This window comes from Anolis carolinensis, chromosome 4 (assembly GCF_035594765.1).
Source record: "Anolis carolinensis isolate JA03-04 chromosome 4, rAnoCar3.1.pri, whole genome shotgun sequence".
In the NCBI taxonomy this organism is placed as follows: Eukaryota; Metazoa; Chordata; class Lepidosauria; order Squamata; family Dactyloidae; genus Anolis; species Anolis carolinensis.
This window is the reverse complement of record NC_085844.1, coordinates 140,914,678-140,929,398: the sequence shown is the minus strand read 5'-3', so window position 1 is coordinate 140,929,398 and position 14,721 is coordinate 140,914,678. Positions and strand designations below refer to the sequence as shown.

Sequence of the window (14,721 nt, the reverse complement as noted above, 5' to 3'; positions counted from 1 at the left end):
TCCGACTCTGGAGGCTGGTGCTCATTTCCATTTCTTAGTCAAAGAGCCTGCGTTGTCCATAGACACCTCCTAGATCATGGAGCGCCGTTCCATAAGCGGTACCTATTGATCTACTCACATTTGCATGTTTTAGAACTCCTAGGTTGGCAGAAGCTGGGCCAGGGCTGTAGCCAAGGGAGGGGGGGAGGTGTTTAGGAGTTCAACCCCCCACCCCGAATTTTTCAGGTTAAAAAAAAACCTGGTTTGCTCATGAATTTTAACTGATTAACCAAATTCCCATGAGTATCCCCTGAAGTTTATCTGTCTTGAGTGTCCACTGAAGTTTATCGATGGAGCCTGACTCCTAATCATTTTGCGTTATGATTCGCTAAAAAAAAAAAAGTTTCAACCCTGGCTATGGTCCTGGCTGGGGCTAACAGCGGGAGCTCGCCCAGCTCCCCGGTTTCAAACCACCAATCTTTCAGTCTGCAAGTTCAGGCTGCGCCACCGGAGGTTCCCAGATTAGCTGCTTTGAACCCGTTAGAGGGCAGTGTAGACTCATTTCATCTAGTTCAAAGCGAACAACCCAGGATTAGAAACTGGGTAGGATGGCAAGGTAGATCCCAGTCCCCAGCTGCACCGGTCGTGGTTTTCATGCGCGTTAAGGTAAAGGTAAAGGTTTTCCCCTGACGATAAGTCCAGCCGTGACTGACTCTGGGGGTTGGTGCTCATCTCCATTTCTAAGCTGAAGAGCCGGCGTTGTCCGTAGACACCTCCAAGGTCATGTGGCCGGCATGACTGCATGGAGCGCCGTTACCTTCCCGCCGGAGTCAAGGAAAGGGGTTGTTGGAGGCCAGACGTTCTGATTCCTTCGGAAAGAGCGGCGAGGCGCAGAGGACGTCCCTCTGGCTTGGTTCCGTTGCGTTTGTGTGAGTTCTCAAGCGGCCGGGCTGAGCGCGCGCTCGTTCTAGGACACGTCGCTCCGACTGGGCTCAAAGAACCCACCTCCAATGTAATGTGAGGGCGAGGAGAGGGCTGGGTGTGCTCGCGCGTGTTCGCGCGCCTTCCTCCTTCGCCTGCTGCCCGCCTCGCGCTCTCTCTCGCGCGCGGTCTCTCTCTCTCTCCCCCCCCCCCCCTCCTCCTCTTCCTCCTCCTCAGGATGTTCGCCGCTCCTGCTGCTCCTGCTGCTGCCTCTGCTCTGCGCGCTCCGAGGCGCGAGGCGAACCTGGCGCCCAGCGGCGGGCTGCTCCTCCGACGGAGTTGAGCCCATTCCCCTCCGTCGCCCGGCCATGCGGAGGCAGCGCTACTTGCTGGAGCGCGGGGCCGTGGCCGCCGCCGAGGGGGAGAGCGAGGGCAGCGGCGGGGCCCCGGAGGACGCCGAGCGGGGTCCTCGATGGCCGTGCCCGTGCCTCTTCCGCCGGCATCGCCAGCGCCGCCGCCGCCGCCGAGACTGGCTCTACGAGTCCTACTATTGCATGAGCCAGCAGCACCCGCTCCTGGTCTTCCTCCTGCTCATCGTGATTGGCGCCTGCCTCGCCCTGCTCGCCCTCTTCTTCTTCGCCTCCGGGCTGGTGAGTGAGGGTCCCGCCACGGCCTCCCGAGTCCCGCCGAAGTCTTGCTTGCGGAGAAGTCGAGGGTTGTCCCATGGAGAGGAGTCTCCCGCGCTTATCCACGCCAAACTCTCTGCCTCGGAGTGTGGTTGAGACTCCTTCTTTGGAGGCTTTTAAGCGGGGGCTGGATGGCCATCTGTCGGGAGTGCTTTGAATGTGATTTTCCTGCTTCTTGTCAGGGGTTGGACTGGATGGCCCATGAGGTCTCATCCAACTCTATGATTCTATGAACTTACCAATGCTTTCATCATTCTGTGCTGAGCTCCCTCAGTCAACTCCAGCTCCATGCCAGGACGTGAGAGAAGCCTCCCACAAAGATGGTAAAAACAACAAAACATCCGTGCATCCTTCAGCTATGGACTTGAGAAACTGCAAGTCACTTCTGGTGTGAGAGAATTGGCCGTCTGCAAGGACGTTGCCCAGGTCCTTGCAGATGAACAATTCTCTCACACCAGAAGCGACTTGCAGTTTCTCAAGTCTCTCTTGACATGGAAAAAAACAACAACATTCTACCCAGGGCCCTTCTACACAGCCCTATATCCCTGAATATCGAGGCAGAAAATCCCACATTATCTGAGTATGGACTCAGATAACACAGTTCAAAGCAGATATTGTGGAATTTTCTGGGATACAGGGCTTTGTGGAAGGGCCCTCAGAGAAGAAGCTTCCATAGATGAAGGATCTCAGTGTGTTGTTGAAGGCTTTCATGGCCAGAATCACTGGGTTGTTGTGAGTTTTCCAGCCTGTGTGGCCATGTTCCAGAAGCATTCTTTCCTGATGTTTCGTCCGCATCTATGGCAGGCATCCTCAGGGGTTGTGAGGTCTGTTGGAAACTTGGCAAGTGGGGTTTATATATCTGTGGAATGTTCAGCTTGACCTCGAAGCTGCAAGGCTATTCAATGCTAATAGAGGTGGCCAATTGCACTATTTACACTTGCCTCCAATAGACAAGAGTTCTTTATCCCACCCAGTACATTCCACAGATCTATAAACCCCACTTGCCAAGTTTCCAACAGATCTCACAACCTATGAGGGGGTGCCTGCTATAGATGCAGGCCAAACCTTAGGAAAGAATGCTTCTGGAACATGGCCATACAGCCCGGAAAACTCACAGTAACCCAGTGAAGGAGCTCAGTTCAGAGTTGAGTTCCACTTCTGCTTCAGTCCTCTCATCTTGCTGTAAGCAGAGATTTGGAGAGGTTGCTTGATGCTGTTCTTAGCCCGGTGTTTTGTAATAGATAGGCAGCCCTCGAGTTATGATCTCAGTTCTGCAGATTTTTCTTTAAGTTGAATTTGTTTGTAAGTCGGAACAGGTACATTTTAAAGTGTAACTCCAGACACACATATGGCTGGAAAGTTATTCTACTTTTCACATTCTCCCCCCCCCCCCCCCCCCAATCCCTTTACCACATTTTCCTCTGTATCTTTAACCATGAACACAATTTTCCCAATGTGTTGTCAAAGGCTTTCATGGCTGGAATCATTGGTTGCTGTGAGTTTTCTGGGCTGTATGGCCATGTTCCAGAAGCATTCTCCCCAGATGAATGGTAGGAAGGCAGGCATCCTCAGAGGTTGTGAGGTCTGTTGGAAACTAGGCAAGTGGGGTTTATATATCTGTGGAAAGTCCAGGGTGGGAGGAAGAACTCTTGTCTGCCTGAGGCAAGTGTGGATGTTGCAATTGGCCACCTTGATTAACATTGAATGGCCTTGCAGCTTCAAGGACTACCTGCTTACTGCCTGGAGGAATCCTTTATTGGCACTGCGAACTAATTCAGCCAGAAAAGTCAGCCACAGCAGAGCACTTGATGGACCAACCTGGACATAGCATATTATTTGAGAACACAGAAATGCTGGACCACTCTGACAACCACCATGTCAGACTACACAGAGAATCCATTGAAATCCACAAGCATGTGGACAATTTCAACAGAAAGGAGGAAGCCATGAAAATGAACAAAATCTGGCTACCAGTATTTAAAAAACGTTAAAATCAGGACAGTAAATAACGAGCAACACCCAGAAGACAGGGGAATTCCAGAAAAGACACAATCGGGGAAGGCTAACACCTCCCAACAAAGGATTCCCCCAGGTAGGAATCAGTCAGGCCTTAAAGCTGCAAGGCCATTCATTGCTAATCAAGGTGATGAATTGCAACATTCACACTCACGTCCAACAGACAAGAGTTCTTTCTCGCACCTGGGACCTTCCACAGATATATAAACACCACTTGCTTAGTTTTCAACAGACCTCACAACCTCTGAGGATGCCTGCCATAGATGTGGATGAAACGTCAGGAGAGAATGCTTCTGGAACATGGCCATGCAGCCTGGAAAGCTCATAGCCGTCCTGTAATAGTTAAGACATGTAATACACTAAAAACATTGCAAAACCTACTCTTGTTGGTAAAAACAATAAGACTCAGTTAACATTGTAATGTCAGATTGGACTTGATCAAATAGGTAATTGTTCCCATTTTCCAAATTCCATTTCTATCTCTCCACCCATACTATTAGTGCCTTTCCTGCTGAAATTATTGCTTTGAATAGATCTTGGTTGTTTGCATTAATCTTATCATTCCCTAGCATTCCCTTTAAAATGAAGTCCATATTTACCTGACTGGTATTTTAAATAGTTACTCCATTTTCTATAATATATTGTCTGTGGGCATTCCCACCACATGTAAAAGAGATGAATATGTAATATAGAAATACTCCATTATTTACAATGTGTACATGCCATAGCTGTACACTCATGCCATATCTATACACTCATGCCATATCTATGTTGGATGGCAACCCCTGTGTTTTGCTGTCTGTGCCCGTTAAGAAGATTTCACCTCATTTTCTATCCCTGTGATTATTAGATTTTGACAAATTTAACTTGTTGTGGAAACAAGGATTGGTGAAAAAGCTTCAGTAGAGACAGTTTCCCCCCATGATGACTCTTTCACGAGTACATTTCCCTTATGAGAGGTAGATTTCTCTCACTCCCTATTGTCTCACTTCCTTTCTTAACTATGTAAATCGGATGATTGTAACTCAGAGACTGCTTGTATGCATTTTAATACTATTATATTGTATCTCTGTGTTTTTAACCATGTTGTACCCCACAAGAAACCATGAGGGGAGGTGGGTAACAAATAAAAATGTATTATTATTGTTAGTTGCAAGGCTTTGCCACTGTGACTCTGCTGAACCCCAAGAGCCAATACTGGATTCTCATTATCCCAAACTCTGGTCATCCCAAACTTTTAAAAGTAGAAAGATAAGGCTTGAGCATCTTTCCATTGCCTTCTTTCTCTTCTGCTTGTGAAATGAGCACCCTGCTCTATTCACAAGTTGCTTGGATTTTAGTTTGGGGCTGTATTATTAATTCATGGTGTTTGTGCTACAATGCAAGCATTGTCCAAACTATTAAAAAAATGAGAGTTTCATTTTGGTGCTTCAGAATACTGTGATTCAGGGGGACAGAGGGAAATTCAATTTTTGCACTAATATTGTTATATTAGCAATGATAAGAATAATACTGTGTGATCTTAGTACTGATGCCCCCTTTGCTCTCTAGTTATAGAAATGCTATGGTCATGTTTACCTTTCTCTGTTTGATCCCATTGTTATTCAGCTAGGTTGTGTTATCCATTGCATATTACTCAGAATCAAGTTCCATGTCATTTGGTGGGGTTTATTCCTGCTAGGAAAGTTTTTCTTTGAAAGGATTCTTACTTTAATACTAGCTGCTCTGGTTTTAATAGCTCTTCTCTCTAGTGAAATCTCCCATATTGCTATCTAGCCTATCCTGCTCTGCATTCACCCTTGTGCTTCTATCCTCCTGAGCCTGTGCTGCTTTTTCCTCTTTCTCATTTTGAGGCTGAGAGATCATTTCATCTCTTGTTTCTGCTTTGTGGATGCAGGTAATTTGTAGCTCAGCTGCCGTTGTGTTCCAGTGTGTGGTCCCTTTGGTGAGGCAAGGACCCTCTTTGCTTTCTGGCTCTTTTTAAAGCCAGATGTAAACTGTGATTGCCTTTTGATCTCCAAGTACTAAATTACTTTATGCAATCTCTTGGGTAACTTCTGTACATAGCAGCTGGGAGAGGCAATTAACAGCCTTCATCCCAAAGGATTGCTTTCGGGCATCTTCACACTCCTTTTGGTTCTTTTAGTTAAATATTCTATTAGTGGATTGAACAAAGCACATTGATATTATAATAATCATCAACAAGGTTCCATGGAAATAAGTGGCATAGATTTACGTGGAGTTCAGGGCCAAGTAAGTGTGCTTAAGCTTGCAGTCGAAATTTAATTCCCCTAATTCATTTGCTTGGTTTCCTTCCTGCGGACAGATTAACCTTATTGGCATTTGTTATTCAAGGAACAAAGTTTCACAGCTACAAAAGTACTTTAGGCATCTGACACGTTTAGAATGTTTTCATACAAAGCAAGGAGTTAAAGGAGCTGTCTTTTCATTCTGATGTTCAGAAGGAAAGCTCTTGCTTATGTAGCCAACCAAGCACCACTTGCAGCAAGACATTTAGAGGAATCCTAGAATGTACGGAAGTACAGTTTTTTGCAAGAGAAACCCCTAAAGTGGAGATGCAGTTCAGAGTCCTCCAAATGTCTCAGCAAAGATTAGATGTTTATCAACAGGGGTAAAGCATGAAACTTTGGGTGGGAAAGGGATCAAATTGACTGTTATAAAGGAGGGCACAGCTGTCTGAAATTGTAAGTGGGAACACTACACTGCAATGCTTTGCTGCAGGTCCCACTTTGTTTTTATATATTCACCATTTGTTTAACATAATCAGAAACCCATTTATTGCTCAGACCATCTGCTCCACATGCCTCTCACTTGCAGAAGGGAAGTTGCTAGTGCTTGTTGGATTGTCTGTTGTTTCACTCCCACTCTTCTGATACTGACATCAGTGGGAGTCTTTTCCATCAGCATAGATAGGCTGTTGAGTGCCTCAGGGCCAAGAGGCAAGCAGCAGGGCATGGGGTACCCCTTGTCTCACAGAGCCTCTCTCAGGCCATGGGCATCCTGGAGTGTAAAAATGGTGGAGAGTGCACAGATTGAGTTGGCTTTGCTCCGCATTCTCACCTTCGCACTGGATGGAAGTTGAAGTGAATCAAGGAAGACATGCTGAATGGGGAGAACATTTCCTGTGTGTGAGGATGGTCTCCCATATTCGAGGTGGTGATGGTCTTTCAATGGTGTTTCAAATATCAGTGTTTTTTGCTCCATAGCTTTGATACTTTCAAGGTGGAATGCAGCCACTGTTGTGCTTGGTAACCAGGCTTCTAACTGGAGCAAACTACAGGGCGCGTTCAACGCCTCTGTTTAAGGAGCTCCACTGCTTATTTTCCGGGCCCAATTCAAGGTGCGGGTTATCACCTACAAAGCCCTAAACCGTTTGGGACCCACCTACCTTAGAGACTGCATCTCCCCCTATGAACCTGCACGCTCTCTTCGCTCTTCGGGGGAGGCCCTCCTCTTGCTTCCACCACCTTCGCAATCACGGTTGGTGGGGACGAGAGAGAGGGCCTTCTCCGTCGTAGCCCCCCGGCTTTGGAACTCGCTCCCTAGGAAGATCAGGCAGGCCCCTACCCTACTCTCCTTCCGGAAGAGCCTAAAAACCTGGCTCTTCCAAAAGGCCTTCGAGGATTAATCTTTGTAGGTTGATTCATCTGCCCACTCAACAATAGGATGCCTGGCCATAATTACTTGCACTTTATTGATTATTTTAGCCATGAAACTACCTCTCCCATGTGATGTCTTTCTGCACTTTGGCCCAGATCTGTTTTAGCCTCCCGTTTTTTATATTTTATGCAGTATATTGATTTTTATGACTTTTACTGACGTTGATGTCTTATCGATGTGAAAATTTGTTTTTATTTTTTTATCGCTGTTATTGTATTTTTATGTCGGGCATGGCCCCATGTAAGCCGCTCCGAGTCCCTCCGGGGAGATGGGGCGGGGTATAAAAATAAAGTTATTATTATTATTATTTCCTGCAACTTACAGGAGCAGGTTAATGGGCAGTTCTCTCACCTGAGCCTCTGGGACCCTCTTGAATATCTAACCAGGCATATATGTAATAAATAAATAAAATAAATAAATATGTGATGCAGAGTTTGGGAGAAAGCTCCCTTGGGGAGAAGGGTAGGGTAGAAATATCGGAAATAAATAAATAGGCAGTACCTAGCAACCATGGTTGGCTGATGGCTCAGATGTCTTATCTTTCCCAGTCCAGTTAGCCCTGCCTCTATATCTTGTTTTCCTGAAGATAAGGCAAGATCTTATATTAATTTTTTCCAAAGGATTAATTAGGGCCTATGTATAGCTACCTGGACACTATTTGAATTGACTTTTTAATGAACTAGGACTTCTTATTTGAAGCAGGGCTTATATTTTGAGCATACTCAAAAGTCCTGAAAAATCATGCTAGGGCTTATTTTCAGGGTAGGTCTTATTTTCCGGGAAACAGGGTAGGTAGGCTCAGGATTGCACTCCATGCCTGTAGTACAAGAATATGAGATTTGCAATCCGATGCAGTTAATAAATACAACTAAAACTCTAGACTTTTTCGTGGGGCTGGGGTTTCCACATTCAGAATGCAAAAGCTACAGTTGTAGGGTATTTGGATAAACAATGGTTCTGTTATCTTAAATTCAGATGTAACATGACCAAGGATTTTGAAAAAAGTTTTATCTCTCTTCATCCACTCGATGCATGACACATCTGGAATTTTTCTTACACTGGAGAAAAAATGAATGAAAGGATTAGAGGGCTATGAGGGAAATACCATGACTACTTCATCTATTGATTCTGAGAATTCAAAAGTGTGCTGTACTTTTCCAGGTTACAACTCAAGGATGACTCACTTAGCCTAGTTTTGTGCGTGTTTATTCAGAGTTAAGTTTCACAGTGTTTTGTGGGAAGGATCCCAGATGAATGTACATGGAATTAGGATGTTTCCTTGTCCTGAGACCACTGATCCATCATAGCTCAGTATTTTCTGTGGAAGAGATGGGGAAACGTTCTTGGCCCAGGGACCAAATTCCAATTTTTGGGTGGTCTTGGAAGCTGCACTGCTACAATATTTAAGCACAGACGCAGCCTAAGGGCTCTTCCACACAGCCATGTAACCCAGAATATCAAGGCAGAAAATCCCACAATAGCTGCCTTGAACTGGGTTATCTTAGTCCACACTGCCATATATCCCAGTTCAAACAGAAAATGTGGCATTTTATTCAGCTATGTGGAGGGGGCCTAAGGCAGGGCCTAATATAATTCTTGCCCATTTTTACATTGATTTCATTAATCAGAGAAAATAGTTATAGAGATACTCACTCAAGAGTAAATAGAGCAGCCTCTTTCTCAATGACACATGGATCATTTCCATTGGATATGTCGGGATGCTTTGGACCCCCACGTGCAGCGAACACATGCAACCTTTGACTGTACCATGCCTTTCCCACCTTTATAGTGGCTGTCCACAGCTCTTCAGCATGTCAGTCAAGGCAGTCTTTCATATCTTTGTACAAAACATGAGCTGCATTCATGAACCATGATCATTCAATAGCTTTAGGCTTTCTTATCTTTTGGAACATAAGAATTAATATTTTTCGATTTTTTGACCTTATTGTCAAAAAATGATGCTATTAAACACATGTTTCTTTAATTTGTAGGTCTTTAGAATCATACTTTTGGAAGAGACCAGATGGCCATCCAGTGCAATCCCATTCTGCCATGTAGGAATATATAATCTTGAATTCTAGAAGGAAATTTGTTAAGGCTCATTTGCTCAATGCATGTACCTTTTATGTTTATAGTAGATTGTTAAGCACTCGATGATTAGGGACTATTGTTTGTTTAAACTTACTCAGTGGAAAACCATAGCTTTTGAAATTATGTGATAGTGTTCCTGCTTGCAGGCTTTCCATGTGTGAACAAAATAGTAGACAAGATGGAGGTTTTCCAGTAACGTATCGCCTTTTGTGATATTCTGAGATATCTGCCAGTTAAGATTCATGATGGTCAGTAATTTGTTTATGGGGACATATTTTGTCGGACATAGATAACTACTGGTTCCTGGGATCTAGGAGTTGTGCTGTTTCATTTTATGAACATTCTGTGTTAGAGGTCATGAAGCCTCCTTAATAGACACCCTCTCCCACTTTTTTGCAAAAGGGTTTGGCATAGAATAATTGGTTAAGCAGGCAATTATTTTTATCAAGCAGGACTCTATTAAATTAGCTCATCTAGGTCAAGACAAGTCATGAGCGGATAGAACTTCTGTACTGGGGGCTTTAACATACTTCAAGACATATAAATGCTTATCTGATATGCAGCACTATGTCAGCTTCAGAGCAGATACAAATAAAAAAAATGATGCCAGAGAAATAGCTAGAGGTAAGCCAGTGCAGTAGTCTTTCTGTTCAAATTAGATTGACACACACCCTCCCTCTAAATATACTGTATATGTTTGAGGATATAAAATAATTGGGTTGTCCACAAAACCCAAGGCTGCTATGGCAAATATTGAAAGTATTTTAAGCTATCAGTGTGTAAAATTCACAATCTTCTCAATCAAAATTTTGTTTATATCTTAAAGCCTTCTTAGATAAGTTTAAAAATTCCAGGGCTGAAATTCTGAATTGAAAGGTACATAAGCCACTGTATTCCTTGGCCAAAGCTGGGCAAGCTTACAGAGAGGCTGTGATATTTTTTTTTAGTTTAGTTTGTCTTTGGCATTCCAGACATGCCATAAGGTATGTGTGGGGTGGTGGTATATTGAGGAAGCTTTGTTTCTTGGTAGTAAAAAGCAAAACTGGTACATGGAATGGGAGAAAAAAATGTGTACTTGTTGTTTTAGCCATGAAAATAGAAGCAATTTTGCTTTACAGGCAGAAAAAGCCGTTGCCCTTGGGTACCTCTGCTCTTTGGTACTGAACTAGAGAATTCAGCCTGCAGGACATTTTGCTGTTTAAAAGCTTTTGGTTTTTGTTTTGTTTTTTAAACATTCCCTCTTGTCCTGATGCTATTTGTGGCCAAACATTTTGACACTTGGATAACTAAAGGAGGGACCCCCAAACTGAAGCCCGTAGGGAAGATGTGGCTGTCCAAGGTCATTTACCCGGCCCCTGCCCTAAACTTTAGACTTTAGGTTGCCCTAAGTCTGAAATGATTTGAAGGCATACAACAACAACAATCCTAATTAACTTGACTATCTCATCAGCCAAAATTACCAGCATTGATATACTGGTAATTTTATACTGATTAACAGTGTTTTTCATTTTAAATATTATATTGTTCTCCCCCTTTTTTTTTGCACTATAAATAAGATATGTGCAGTGTGCATGGGAATTCATTTGTGTTTTTTTCAAACTATAGCCTGCCCCTCCAATAGTCTGATGGACCGTGAACTAGCCCTCAACTTAAAAAGTTTGAAGACCCCTTCCGTAAAGGCACCAGATTCTTATCTTGTCTGCTGCTCAGAGCTATCCCTGGTTAATACTTGGATGGGAAATTGCCAGTAAATTATAGGTGCTATAGGTTATATTTCAGAGGAAGGAACAGGCAAATTCACCTCTGAGTTCTTCTCTGGAACTCCTCCCCAGGGAGATTCTGTCCACCTTCCACAGGGACTTCAAAACCTGGATGTTCCAGTGTGCGCTTGATCATAGTTAGGCCCCTGTCTGTGAATGTTCCAACACAAACTGACCATTACAGTGAACTTAGGATTTTACCCCACTTCTGGCCCTATCATATGCTTTTTGCATAAATCCATACCCAGCCCTCTCCAATTTCTGAACTGCCCGCCTTATCTCTGGTTTTGATTACTGAGGTTTGTTCTGTTTTATTTTAATGGTTGTTTTTATATTCTGTTGTTTTAATTGTCTTCATCAGATTGTTATATATGTATTGTTTTTAAATGTGTTTTTAGCTTGTAAACCTTGTTGTGTCGGGCTTGGTCCCACTTGTTAACTGCCCCGAGTCCTTTTGGGGAGATGGTTGGTGGGATATAAAAATGAAGTTATTATTATGAGTTTCCCTTCCCCAAGAAACCCCATTATATTTATGTTGATGAGCAACTTAAAGGCACTACCTCTCTCAAATCTTTATAAAATAGAGCTCACATCGCCTTTGCTATGTACAAGGATTTGCAATAATTCTTTGATAACTAGGAAGATTAAAAACATTCAATAATCTGTAAATGGTGTGATTATGCCAATATACTAGAATTTAAACCTTAGGAGTTGATAAGAGCTATAAAAGATACGGACTTACGCAAAACTGGTAATTTTCATATTCTGATATCTAAAGTGATTTGTAAAAGGAAGCCTGCATTTCTGTAGCTCTTGTGCATATTTTCAGCATTTTTAGTATTCACTCATAATAGAGGTATTATTTGTCTCACTCTGTATGTCTATCTCTTTCTGCAAGTATTTAATAAATAAATAAATAAATAAATGTCATGGTTTTGGAGGAAATTACTAGCATTTTCCTTAACACATTGTTTCTCCCCTTCTGGAGGAAGGTTCACCACAGCAGTTAAACTAGGTAAAATTCAGTGATTTGTGGGTTCATTTCTTTTTCTCAAAAATGTCACCTTGATAGAGTCACAAGAAATTAGGTATTTATCTATTCGTTTCATTAAGTGGCAACCAAACCTATACGCTTTGGGTCCAACCTATCTTCAAGACCGCATCTCTTTCTTTGAACCGGCACGGGCTTTAAGATCTACCGGGGAGGCCCTCGTCTCAGTCACACCTCCATCTCAAGTGCGGTTGGTGGGGACAAGAGAGGGCCTTCTCGGTGATGGCCTGTCGACTTTGGAATGTTCTCCTGAGGGAGATCAGGCTAGCCCCCACCCTCCAAGCCTTTGAAGACATGTCTTTTTCCACAAGATTTTGACCATATTTAGATTTTTTTTACAAATATATATGACGACCCTCAGATCCTTTATCAAGCATTTTACAAGACTGAGATTGATTACTGTTGTTTTTACCTGCATCAATTGCTGTATTTTAGGGTTTTTAATCAGGGGGCATTGTAAAGTTGTGATGTTTATGTTGGCTGCTTATTGTTTGATGTTATTGTTTTTACACTTTTTGTATTTTTCATGTTGCACCTTGAGTGCTTTGTGAACCACCCCGAGCTCCTCTAAGAGATGGTGGCGGGGTATAAATAAAGTGTGTGTAGGTGTGTGTGTGTGTGTATTACAGTAGAGTCTTGGTTAACCGAGCTTCCGTATTATCCGAGGTGCCACCGGGGGCTCCCCTCCATCTCCTTGTCCTTCTCTCGAGAAGGGAGCTCAAGAGAAGGAGAGGGAGAGGGAGGAGGAAGCACCCTGGAAGCGCCCCGCGATCAGCATGGGCTCGGCCCAGAGAAGCGCCCCGCAATTGCTGCAGCAGCGCTTGTGGGGTGCTTCCCTGGGCCGAGCCCGCGCCCCTTGGGAAGCACCCCACGAGCGCTGCTCATGGGGTGCTTCCCCAAAACAAAATTGGAGACAAACATTCAAAGTTTAAAGTGCTGTTTTGTATTTTCCTTCTTTTGTATAGTCTTTTTTCTTATTCCACACCAAGTACCTGTTACTCTTTATTCCTTATTCAAAAAAGAAACAAGGAAAACAACGGAAATAAAATATACAATTAGGAGGCTAGGCTTCATTTTTGATACTGTACCTCTTTTTCATTAAAGCAAGCAAATCTTCCCCCTCACTTCCTCCAGCAAATCTTCAAAAGCTCTTGGTAACAAAGAATTTTAAATTACTCTTATTTTCGGTAGCTGCTTGAAAGTACTTGGGATATATGCATAAAATCAGGAGGAAGTCTATTATTTCCTCTTTGACACATTGTTTGACCACACTGCTCCTTATAATCAGAAGTAAACGCAAATAACTTTTCTGATGTATAATCTAAATATCTAAGAAGTAAGAATCACCAATTTCTGAATGCACCTTTTCTTGTCTACAAATTCAAAATTATTTGTGACCAGAACCAAAGAAGTTGCACTTCTCAGTTTGTTTTTCTATTGCTGAAATGATCATTTCCCAGGCCAGAACTGTGATCCAGGAAAATATGAATCCAGTTTGGTGCATTCCCAGAAAAGTGTTCTACTTGTACTTTGCAAATAACAGGGCCCTGGTTGCAGGGAAGCCTGGGAAGGGTTTCAAAAAGTTGTTTGTTAAATAATATGCAGCAATAAAATCTCCCTGTATTATTTTATCAATTGGTTTTATTAGCTGAACTGCAATATTGGGTCTTGCAACACTGCTGATACTAGACAATGAACTTATGTATATGTGTGTTGGAGGACCTAGAAAATTCTTAGTGGGAATACCTCTCTAGGATTTTTCTAGCTCTTCCAATACAACTCTTTAGGTTTGCTATTATCCATGGTTTTCTGTTTCTATGATATTTTCAGGAACATATCCCCTACCAATGCAGTGATCATACTGTATATGTATTAAATAAAAACAACTATGGCAGTTTGAAAACAAGGTTAAAGGCGATCTCATTTTCTGCTCTGCCTTTTGGCTAAAATCAAATGCAGTACAAAGTATCAGAAATACAGAAACCTGAAAAATAAATCTGATGCTTTAACAGATGTTTGCCATGAACAGAAATTACAGTAGAGTCTCGCTTATCCAACATAAACCGGCTGGCAGAACGTCAGACAAACGAAAATGTTGGATAATACAGAGTTTCCTAGTATTACCCTCCAACACAGCGCTAGACACCTAGAATACTAACAACAGAGACTCAAAGGCAAGGCAACACCTCGGGGCTAGAGCCGCCCAGCAGGAAGTGCCTGGATGCGGAAGAGGAGCGTGGAAATCACAGAGGGAAGGAGACACTTCCGCTTCTGGTCCTGCCTCTTTCACCCCTTCCCCCCTCCTCCTTGTCTTGCTTTTTTTCACTTATTGGGAATGGGGAGAGTGTTGGGGAGCGCTCCTTTAATTAAAGGGGAAATGCTGGAGGAAAAGGGTGGTGTCAGATAAGACTGTGCTGTATATTGTGCAATTTCACAAATTATGCTGGTTTACAGTTTGCCTTTCATGCATTTTAATCTTTACTGGTCTACCTAGAGACAGTTGAGTACCTGAAATTATACCCCATGTTGTCCTGTT

At 43.1% G+C, this 14,721-nt stretch overlaps 1 protein-coding gene across 1 annotated transcript in view; it reads left to right on the top strand.

Annotated features, from left to right (window-relative positions):
- The first annotated feature begins 621 nt into the window (after window positions 1-621).
- adcy2 (adenylate cyclase 2) overlaps window positions 622-14,721 on the top strand; it is a 151,331-nt gene continuing 137,231 nt past the window's right edge. Inside the window, exon 1 of the mRNA XM_008109102.2 lies at window positions 622-1,550. Within this exon, the coding sequence (XP_008107309.1) occupies window positions 1,269-1,550 (282 nt within the window). The 5' untranslated portion in view covers window positions 622-1,268. The remainder of the gene's footprint in view (window positions 1,551-14,721) is intronic.